The 11,710-nt window shown below is 38.4% G+C and overlaps 2 protein-coding genes across 2 annotated transcripts; both read left to right on the top strand.

Annotated features, from left to right (window-relative positions):
* Positions 1–796: 796 nt before the first annotated feature.
* Positions 797–5,563, top strand: cyp3a65 (cytochrome P450, family 3, subfamily A, polypeptide 65; the record flags this gene model as incomplete). Its single annotated transcript, XM_015026551.1, has 11 exons — positions 797–849; positions 945–1,044; positions 1,136–1,249; positions 2,115–2,203; positions 2,294–2,442; positions 2,876–3,003; positions 3,097–3,163; positions 3,245–3,405; positions 4,497–4,723; positions 4,859–5,021; positions 5,345–5,563. Coding segments are annotated over 11 exons (1,329 nt in total), but the record flags the coding sequence as incomplete, so codon positions are not given.
* Positions 5,564–7,427: 1,864 nt separating this feature from the next.
* Positions 7,428–11,395, top strand: LOC106943212 (cytochrome P450 3A56-like; the record flags this gene model as incomplete). Its single annotated transcript, XM_015026550.1, has 6 exons — positions 7,428–7,595; positions 7,689–7,755; positions 7,837–7,997; positions 9,088–9,314; positions 9,450–9,612; positions 9,939–11,395. Coding segments are annotated over 6 exons (864 nt in total), but the record flags the coding sequence as incomplete, so codon positions are not given.
* Between the last annotated feature and the right edge of the window lie 315 nt (positions 11,396–11,710).

Below are 11,710 nucleotides of genomic sequence, written 5' to 3'. Positions count from 1 at the left end.
GACAAGTTGTCATAACGAAGACATTTTTGGCGAGGTTTCTTTTACATTATTCAATGTAAAAGAAAAAAAATCTTGACGACTCTACTGAAAAGTGAAATTCAGAAAAGTTCTGTAATCACAATGTGAAGTTTCTGTTACTGTGCAGCACACAGGACTAATGTTCCAGTGTGAATGTCAGGAGTTTAGTTCTGTTAAATAGTTCTATATTATATTTTATGTCTTTATTTTAAATGTCTTAAAATAATATACATGTTTACATGTTTTTATATGTGCAGTGTTCTATGTACTTGTTCTCGATTAGTTTGCAAATGAAGGGTTCAGGCAGAAATGTTGGCAGAAATAATAAAACTAAAAGTGCAAGTTGAGCTAATTTCCACGTAAACTGACTTCTTGCTGGTTCCTCTTGTTACTTTCCTGTGTTTTCGCTTTTATTTCTGCTCTGGATCCCTGTGGTCCTTGTGAATGTTATACATTTTGCCTTTCATTATTTATTTTTAAACTGCTCCCTGTCTCTGACTCGCTGCAGTTGGGTCCTCCATTACCACTACATATCACCACATAGTCACATAGTCTTTGTAGATCAGTCCAAAACAGCCAGATATGCATTTCAATTAAACTCTAATTTATAAAATATATTTTTTTAAAACATATTGAATCAGAATAATGTAATTTAGCTTCTTTGAACAACATTCTTTAAGATGACCCATTATTTATTAATTCAATCTGCTGAAAATTGTATAAAACGTGTTCTCTAAATTATCTTATATTTCTAATGTAACATTATTTTTGTAATTAGGGGTTCTTCAACTTCGATCAAGAGTGCTATAGGAAATACGGGAAAATATGGGGGTGAGTTTTCACGTTGTAACTGTTATTGAAGAACAGACACAATAAACCATTGATTTGTTACAGCTTAAGTTGTTTGTTTCATTCTAATCTTTCAGTATTTACGATGGCCGCCAGCCCGTGTTGTGTGTTGCAGATCCTGAAATCATAAAGGCCATTCTGGTTAAGGAATGCTACTCTTTCTTCACCAACCGCAGAGTATGTAGTTACTGCTCTACAGTCCATATGAAGTCATAGTGATATACATTTCATTTAGTTCTCATGAGCTGCTGTTTAATTATGTCAAAAGAATTTCCATCTGAATGGGGCCCTGTATGATTCCCTGTTCAATGCTGAAGATGATCAATGGAAAAGGATCCGTAGTGTCCTATCTCCTTCCTTCACCTCTGGGAGACTGAAGGAGGTGAGCTTCTCCACCTTCTCTATATCTTTAAACTTTTACAGCAATTTGACTTGAACATACTGCTTCCTCCAAATATATTGGGACTGCTGGTAAAAATAGCTTTGAAATAAATTCACCTTTTGTTCACATCCTAAAGACACAAAAAAAGTTGAGTGTGTTTATTCTGTGGAGAAAGAAACATCCCATTAGTACCACAACGATGATAAATTCTATAGACTAAATTTAACGGAGAATATTGTTTTGATCTTAGATTTATTTAGTAAGCAGAATGTCTAAACCTTTTGAATTAGTAATTATTCTTTTCTTTTGGTTTTATAAATGCATGACACCCTAAAAGAAAGCCAGTTGTTTATCTACATATGTCAGGAAATGACAATGAAAAAAAGATCAAAAATCATCTTTTTTTTCAAAGCAATCTCATTTCCTAGACAGGAAAACTAGTAGAACAACTAGAGAAAGGGATTCTGGGTGTTTTGCTCAGATTTCAGTTTATCTGTGCTGAGCCACAGCAAATAATGTCTCTAGGCAGCTTCAAAACCAGATCCTTTTAAAATACAAATATATTTACAGTCAATGTAATCCAAACAGATTGAAATTCAATCACATACATGCAGTTCGATCCTGGTTATAAAACTATGTAATCAAGTTTTATTTATTATGCCAAATGGCTGAAAGTTTTCAAAGGAAGCCCAACAGACTCTGACTTTGCAGCAAATTGCATCTTGATATAACTTTGGAGCAAGCATATATGCTCAAGTTATCTAGATTTAGTCAACTATATTTTGAACTTTATTTTCAAACCAAAACATTTTCTATTTTTATTTGCGTGTGTGGTAATGTTTTTTTGTCTCTATATGTGCATTAGATGTTTGAAATCATGAAGAGTCATTCTGCTAACCTGATTCACAGCATGAAGAAAAAGGCAGACAAAGGAGGAGCATTAGAACTGAAGGAGTAGGACTTTTTATAAAATTGTTAAAGAAGATGCTTAAATTCACCTCTACCAATGCCAATGCATTTGAAACATATTTGTGTTGCTTATAGATTCTTTGGATCGTACAGCATGGATGTCGTAACCAGCACGGCCTTCAGCGTAGACATTGATTCACTGAACAACCCTTCAGACCCATTTGTGACAAACATCAAGAAGATGCTGAAGTTTGACTTTTTAAACCCCCTCTTCCTTGCTGTTGGTAAAATATAAAGAAAGAACAAACACAAGGTTAATGACAGGTGTTCCAATAACAGTCCAACTCATTCCTCAATCCTTAGAAGACATGGAAACTGGATGTTTTTCACCAGCTTATAAGCTCATGGCTTAGTTATTCATAATAATAAAGAATTCTGACTTCTTTATATATATATATATATATATATATATATATATATATATATATATATAAAGAGAGAGAGAGAGAGAGAGAGAGAGAGAGAGAGAGAGAGACAGAGAGAGAGAGAATGGGCCCATCTATGAAGAATAAAAAGGGCATATTTTATTCATTCAGATTTATGTTTAATAAAGAATACAAGTTTGTTAAATTTCAGTCTGGTAATGTTGTAACAGACAAAGTACTTCCTGACCTTCCTTGTCCAGTAGTAATATAATTGTTGTTACTTTAATTTCAGCTTTCTTCCCCTTCCTCGGCCCCATACTTGAAAAGTTTGAATTTTCTTTTTTCCCCAAATCTGTCACCGACTTCTTTTATGCTTCTCTGGAGAAGATTAAGTCCAACCGTGAGACCAGCCAGCAGAAGGTACAGTCAGATACGATGGTTTTTTCAGCATTTCAGTATCTTTGTATCAGCAGGCTTAGAAATGGGATCTGTTCTGCTCTCATTTACTTGCAGAGTCGAGTAGATTTTCTCCAACTAATGATTGATTCCCAAAAGAACAATGGGTTGCAAAAGGACAAAAGTGAGACGTACTTCAAACACTCACAATACAGCTACACAACTACACATCTTACTATTGTGAACCATGTTGTATTTTCTGCAGGATTAAGTGACCATGAGATCCTTTCCCAATCCATGATTTTCATTTTTGCTGGTTATGAAACAAGCAGCAGTTCTCTCACTTTCTTGGCTTACAATTTGGCTACGAACCCAGAGATCATGAGAAAGCTCCAGGAGGAGATTGATTCCACCTTCCCCAACAAGGTACAGTATGCCAAAATATAGAATATGTAAAGCATTTAGGTCTTTAAACATCAGGTATTTAATTTGTATAATGTTTTTTTTTTCATATTTGGTGAAACTGTCTTTATGTCGTGACAGTATGGGATGAGACAGGTAATCTGTGTAAAACATTCTCTCCTTTGCATTCTCCCCATTCTCACAGTTCCAACAACAAACAACCAATTAGTGCCAGGAGGCGGGTCTAAGAGCTGTTAAGCACCCTCTGTGTGGCACTGCTCAAACCCCGCCAAACCTCCAACTCCCCTCCTTGCTCTCTATTATACTGCAGCTAGCATAGCATGTTGTGAATGATTGGGCTAGTTAGCATGGCTACCGATCGCAGTGGATAAATGGTATTCCTCGAACGATTAAATGTTCCAGGAACGAAGCAAGAATGATTGCTGAATGATTGTCAGCAATCATTCTTGCTGACATTAGCCAGCAAGAATGACTGACAACGCAAAGGCACTCCTTGCTCTGATTGGTTGCTTTTGGTCAGGAGCGGTGCATTTCTTCAGATGGCAGTAGCAGCTCTGAGAGGAGGTGGAAGAGATTGATCTTTTCACAGATTATCTTTAGAGACACTTTTTAGGTCAGAGGCCTTGTCAGGGTCAAATCTAATTGGCGCCTCTAAAGCACCAATACTTTAAAGCCTCTAAAGTAGTATTCGTACTAATGTAGTTTGAGGGTAAACTATTTACAGGTAGTTTACCCACAGGTGTGAATAAACTCTCTTGAGAGTTCATCCATAAGAGGCCTGGGAGAAGGAATTTCTTTGGCTAAACAATAGTCTGAATGAAAAAGAAAAGAAAAAGAACTACTACTATTGTCATTGTCTTTTTGGAAATCCACCTGTTGCTGAAAATGTTATTATTCTATCTGAGCCACCTGATGAGCCACCCAACAAAAAAAAAAAATGCTGATTTAAAACCAAAAGTTGCCCATTTTTAAATAGATTTGTTTATTATACCAGTTTGGTATGATTTAACATTGGAATGATATCCTAACCTATTCAGTCTGGCCTGTAGAACAGCAGCATGACCTGGTAAACAACCGTGCTTGTGTTTGTGTAGGCTCCTGTTCAGTATCAGCCTCTGATGGAGATGGACTACTTGGACAGCGTCATCAATGAGTCTCTCCGGTTGTTCCCCATTGCTGCACGTTTGGAGCGTGTGGCCAAAGCATCTGTAGAGATAAATGGCCTTGTGATTCCAAAAGACATGGTTGTCCTGGTCCCCACATGGCCTTTGCACCGGGACCCTGAGATATGGCCAGAACCAGAGAAATTCAAACCCGAGAGGTACAGAAGGAATGAACAACTACCACTAAATAAGGGAAAAAAATGCACATTGCTGCGTATCATTTGCAGAAGTCTGCTGTTAGTATGAATACATTTGATTATATATTTATGTGTATATTGTATTTTTCGCAACAGATTCAGCAAGAAAAACAAGGAGGATATCGATCCATACACATACATGCCTTTTGGGGTAGGGCCAAGGAACTGCATTGGGATGAGATTTGCTCTGGTGGTGATGAAACTGGCAGTGGTGGAGATCCTGCAGCGGTACAGCTTCTCTGTGTGTAAAGAGACCGAGGTGAGATTTCAGATTAACTCTGCATATTGCTCCTCTTTCAGGCTGTGTGAGGAAGCTTATGACACTTATTTTTGTCCATCCAAAGTCTGAAGACTCTGCTTAACACTGAGCTTTGCACAGTAATTCATGCTGATCCTCATTTCATTGTCTCTTGTTCATAGACAGAAGAAAAGCTGCACTTGTCTAGAGAAACCTTGGTTTCTCTAGACAGCTTTTCTTCTGTTTTCTTTTTTTACGATGCTTGAATTAAATGGCCACACTGTTCTTTGCATTGTTTATTCAGTTCACACAGTTTTTTCTCTGCACATTGAATTTCCTACCAGATCCCATTTGAGATGGATGTCCAGGGTTTGTTAGCTGCCAAAAGACCCATCCAACTGAAGCTGATCCCTCGTTCCTAATAGTCCAGCTGAAGAATTATATCTAAATCAAATTGTGATGTTAATTTTGGGAAGTTTATGTTACTTTCCTATAAATTAAGTTTTTGTATTAATAATACATCAAACTTACATAGCACGTTTTAGAGTATGTAAACAAGACTAGATGTCTTTAACATCTGTCCTTGTTTCTCTATGGGTGTCAAACTCCAGTCCTCAAGGGCCGCTGTCCTGCAACTTTTAGATGTGCCTCTGCTGCACCACACCTGAAAAAAATAATTAGGTCATTAGCAAGGCTCAGGAGAACCAATCTACACAGGGAGGAGGTAATTAAGCCATTTCATTCCACTGTTTTTTACCTGTGGCACATCTAAACACTGCAGGACAGCGGCCCTTGAGGACTGGAGTTTGACACCCCTGCATATGCTATGATGTATATTGTTGAGAGGACCCAAAAGCGCCAGGCGTGGGACATTGAGTTGATAACAAGACAAACCTGCAAGTAGTGGCTGACAATGAAGTGCTTAAATACTCAGAGGATGAATACTGGAACAAAGGAACTGGGCTGATTGCTAACTAGTTGCAGGTGTGAGTGACGGGAGCAGGAGGCAGTCTGAGGAGAGGGAGAGAGACATGGCACAGGGGGCGAGGGAGAATACACAGGGGACTAGAGAATTAAATAAAGACCCATAAATAAATTTATTGTACTACCTATGAAAAACTAGTTCAGTTTTATTATGTACTTATAACATTTTTTCTCTTGCTGTGTAGCTGTAAAACTCTTTCAATAAATTTAAAATTTCTTTTATGCATACGATGCCACCTTTCTAGAACTGTCAACAACAAATAATTGGAAAATTCCCTTTTAGGTTTTACCATACTGAAGGGCAGTCACAAGATCACTCCTGGTGCATTCCATCCTTGGCAGTTTAACACACTACTGTATGCTCTAAAGAAGCAATCTGTCAAAATCTCAGCTTGCTATGGTGCTTACACCTGCTTATTATTAACAGATCAAATGAATTTACTTAGCAGCACAAGGGTTGCTACCTTTCCTCTAAGTGTTCTTTGGAAAAATAAAAACCATACTTAATTTATGAAATACCGCATTTTCATGTTGATTTCATTTTTGTTGTGTGAATTAGAGTCCATGTGTTGCTGTGCATGAAATTGGACATAATTCTTTTAGAACCTGATAAAGACCACATCAGGCTCCCAATGCCCTTGTACTTAAATCCCTTTTCCACATTTTGCCATTTCATAGCCTTTTAGTATTTTATTAATACAGCCACACACAAACCTCATTATGACAATGTGGAAAGCATTTTAGATAACCAAGAAACCACATTTACATTAGTATTCACAGCTTTTGCCAGTGAAGATCAAAACTGAGCTTTTTCTGCTGGTCATCTAATAGAGCCCCCTTGTGGAAAATTGGACTTGATTTGGAAAGGCACACACCTTTCTAGAAAATGTTCCACATTTTATAAAAAATGTCAGAGGTCAAACAACAAGCATGAAATTGAAGGAATTTTCAGTAGACCCCTGAGACAGGATTGTTTTGAAGCACAAGTGTGAGGAAGGATCCAGAAAAAGTTTTGAGGCTTTGACTTGAACTCAATGGTCTCATTCATAAATGAAAGAAATTTAGAACCACCAGGACTCTAGAGCTGGCTGGCCATCTAAACTGAGTGATTGGGTCAGAAGGTCCTAAGACAGGGGGGTGACTAAGAACCCAATGGTCACTCCAACATTCCTCTGTGGAGAGAGGAGAGCAGATCAGATGGACAACCATCTCTGCAGCAATCCACCAGTCAGGCCAGCATGATAGAGCGGCCAGATGAGGGTTAAGAGGATCCTCCTCATCAGGGCCGTGCAGAGACCACTNAGAGAGAGAGAGAATGGGCCCATCTATGAAGAATAAAAAGGGCATATTTTATTCATTCAGATTTATGTTTAATAAAGAATACAAGTTTGTTAAATTTCAGTCTGGTAATGTTGTAACAGACAAAGTACTTCCTGACCTTCCTTGTCCAGTAGTAATATAATTGTTGTTACTTTAATTTCAGCTTTCTTCCCCTTCCTCGGCCCCATACTTGAAAAGTTTGAATTTTCTTTTTTCCCCAAATCTGTCACCGACTTCTTTTATGCTTCTCTGGAGAAGATTAAGTCCAACCGTGAGACCAGCCAGCAGAAGGTACAGTCAGATACGATGGTTTTTTCAGCATTTCAGTATCTTTGTATCAGCAGGCTTAGAAATGGGATCTGTTCTGCTCTCATTTACTTGCAGAGTCGAGTAGATTTTCTCCAACTAATGATTGATTCCCAAAAGAACAATGGGTTGCAAAAGGACAAAAGTGAGACGTACTTCAAACACTCACAATACAGCTACACAACTACACATCTTACTATTGTGAACCATGTTGTATTTTCTGCAGGATTAAGTGACCATGAGATCCTTTCCCAATCCATGATTTTCATTTTTGCTGGTTATGAAACAAGCAGCAGTTCTCTCACTTTCTTGGCTTACAATTTGGCTACGAACCCAGAGATCATGAGAAAGCTCCAGGAGGAGATTGATTCCACCTTCCCCAACAAGGTACAGTATGCCAAAATATAGAATATGTAAAGCATTTAGGTCTTTAAACATCAGGTATTTAATTTGTATAATGTTTTTTTTTTCATATTTGGTGAAACTGTCTTTATGTCGTGACAGTATGGGATGAGACAGGTAATCTGTGTAAAACATTCTCTCCTTTGCATTCTCCCCATTCTCACAGTTCCAACAACAAACAACCAATTAGTGCCAGGAGGCGGGTCTAAGAGCTGTTAAGCACCCTCTGTGTGGCGCTGCTCAAACCCCGCCAAACCTCCAACTCCCCTCCTTGCTCTCTATTATACTGCAGCTAGCATAGCATGTTGTGAATGATTGGGCTAGTTAGCATGGCTACCGATCGCAGTGGATAAATGGTATTCCTCGAACGATTAAATGTTCCAGGAACGAAGCAAGAATGATTGCTGAATGATTGTCAGCAATCATTCTTGCTGACATTAGCCAGCAAGAATGACTGACAACGCAAAGGCACTCCTTGCTCTGATTGGTTGCTTTTGGTCAGGAGCGGTGCATTTCTTCAGATGGCACCACCTCCTCTGAGAGGAGGTGGAAGAGATTGATCTTTTCACAGATTATCTTTAGAGACACTTTTTAGGTCAGAGGCCTTGTCAGGGTCAAATCTAATTGGCGCCTCTAAAGCACCAATACTTTAAAGCCTCTAAAGTAGTATTCGTACTAATGTAGTTTGAGGGTAAACTATTTACAGGTAGTTTACCCACAGGTGTGAATAAACTCTCTTGAGAGTTCATCCATAAGAGGCCTGGGAGAAGGAATTTCTTTGGCTAAACAATAGTCTGAATGAAAAAGAAAAGAAAAAGAACTACTACTATTGTCATTGTCTTTTTGGAAATCCACCTGTTGCTGAAAATGTTATTATTCTATCTGAGCCACCTGATGAGCCACCCAACAAAAAAAAAAATGCTGATTTAAAACCAAAAGTTGCCCATTTTTAAATAGATTTGTTTAGTATACCAGTTTGGTATGATTTAACATTGGAATGATATCCTAACCTATTCAGTCTGGCCTGTAGAACAGCAGCATGACCTGGTAAACAACCGTGCTTGTGTTTGTGTAGGCTCCTGTTCAGTATCAGCCTCTGATGGAGATGGACTACTTGGACAGCGTCATCAATGAGTCTCTCCGGTTGTTCCCCATTGCTGCACGTTTGGAGCGTGTGGCCAAAGCATCTGTAGAGATAAATGGCCTTGTGATTCCAAAAGACATGGTTGTCCTGGTCCCCACATGGCCTTTGCACCGGGACCCTGAGATATGGCCAGAACCAGAGAAATTCAAACCCGAGAGGTACAGAAGGAATGAACAACTACCACTAAATAAGGGAAAAAAATGCACATTGCTGCGTATCATTTGCAGAAGTCTGCTGTTAGTATGAATACATTTGATTATATATTTATGTGTATATTGTATTTTTCGCAACAGATTCAGCAAGAAAAACAAGGAGGATATCGATCCATACACATACATGCCTTTTGGGGTAGGGCCAAGGAACTGCATTGGGATGAGATTTGCTCTGGTGGTGATGAAACTGGCAGTGGTGGAGATCCTGCAGCGGTACAGCTTCTCTGTGTGTAAAGAGACCGAGGTGAGATTTCAGATTAACTCTGCATATTGCTCCTCTTTCAGGCTGTGTGAGGAAGCTTATGGGTAGGTTTTTAGTTTTAAATATGACATTTATTTTTGTCCATCCAAAGTTTGAAGACTCTGCTTAACACTGAGCTTTGCACAGTAATTCTGATCCTCATTTCATTGTCTCTTGTTCTTTGACCATAAGCTTTCTCTAAACAAGTGTAGCTTTTTTCTTTTCTTTTTTTTCTTTTTTACAATGTTTGAATGAATAGGCCACGCTGTTCTTTGCATTGTTTATTCAGTTCACACAGTTTTCTTTCTGCACATTGAATTTCCTACCAGATCCCATTTGAGATGGATGTCCAGGGTTTGCTAGCACCCAAAAGACCCATCCAACTGAAGCTGATCCCTCGCTCCTAATCTTCCAGCTGAAGAAATACTTTTAAATCAAATTGTGATGTTTATTTTGTGAATTTTATATTCCTTTCTCACAAATGAATTTTTTGTATAATGATACATCTTGTATAGCCCTTATAATACAACTTGTATTATACTTAGATTAAATGAAGATTAAATGAATGAGCTTTAGTGCCTGTCCCTGTTTTTCTATAGGTAATGATGTATATTGTTGAGTTGAGTCAAATGTTCCAGGCATGGAACATTGAGTTGATTTTTAGTGATTTTTCTATCTAAATCAAATTGTAACCTTTATTTGACGAGGTTTACATTCCTTTCCTATAACTGTGAAGCCTATAGTGTTGTAAGTCCCTTTTTCTTCATACTGAACTGAGAGATAAAATATTTTTAAACTGTGTTGCCAATAAACAGTGTACAGGTGTACACTGATCACAGTAAAATATCACTCTGAAATATGCTGCTTTATCACAGCACAATGCCACAGATGTTGCAATTGGCAAACTGACTGCAGGGATGTCACCCAGAGCTGTTTTTTGTGAAATTAATATTCATTCCTCTACCACAAGTGCACACAGTCCTCTCCAAAGGCATTTCAGAGAATTTGGTAGTACATCCAACTGGCCAGACAATTGCAGACCACGTGTATCCACACCAGCCCAGGACCTCCACATCCAACATGTTCACCTCCAACATCGTCTGACTTCAGCCACCTGGACAGGTGTACAAACTGTCAGGAACTGTCGGCTTTCAACTTGACTGTAGTTTGTTTACGTAACCGACTTGAATGCTCATATTTGATAGCGTCAGGCACATTAGAGAGGTGTGCTCTTCATGGATGAATCCCATCCATGCCATCATGTGAGACAGCATGTGAGGAGTTGTGTTGGTCAATGGTTTGCTGATGTCAACATTGTGAACATCAGCAAACCGTTGCTGCACAATCATGTTGGAAGAGGAAGAGGCCATTTCCAAACTGTTCCCACAAAGCTGGAAGAATGGAATTGTCTAAAATGTCTTGGTATGCTGAACCATTCAGAGTTCCTTTCACTGGAACTAAGGGGCCAAGCCCAGCTACTGAAATTTAATGGAATTCACTGAGCTCCTGAGAACGACCCATTCTTTCACAAATGTAAAAACAGTCTGCATGCCTAGGTACTTAATTTTATACACCTGTGGCCCTGGAAGTGATTTGAACACCTGAATCCTATGATTTGGATGGGTGAGCAAATACTTTTGGCAATACACAGTTTGGTTTAGAAGTATGTCATTTATCTCTCAGTTCAGGATTTCTGCTTAAATATGCCTACCCACAAGTCTTGTGAGTGACTTTATTATCTTGAAATTGTCATTGTTCAATAAAGACTGTTTGGAATATGTTTTCATATCTGTGTTTTCTTGTATAGATGTGAAGTTCCATCAGGTTAGATTTATGACATCCCCAACTTCTCAAACAGTAGTGTGGCCATACTTGATGCAGTACAGAAAGTGTAACTTATTTTCATGGCAATAACAACATTTTGATGCATTTATTTTGAAGAGTATTCCTATACAGAGTGAGCACAACTTATTTGATCACAAAAAATACTTACAAAACAAAGATGGAGATAAATGAGATCAGAAGAAACCATGTTTCAGAGGAGACAAAAGAAAAAAAGTCCATGACTGATGTAGCATATCCAAAGTCTGTTGAACTCAGG

This window comes from Poecilia latipinna, unplaced genomic scaffold, assembly GCF_001443285.1.
Source record: "Poecilia latipinna isolate Pla-1442-1.1 unplaced genomic scaffold, P_latipinna-1.0 Scaffold4993, whole genome shotgun sequence".
NCBI lineage: Eukaryota > Metazoa > Chordata > Actinopteri > Cyprinodontiformes > Poeciliidae > Poecilia > Poecilia latipinna.
This window is presented reverse-complemented; position numbering and strand designations above follow the sequence as displayed.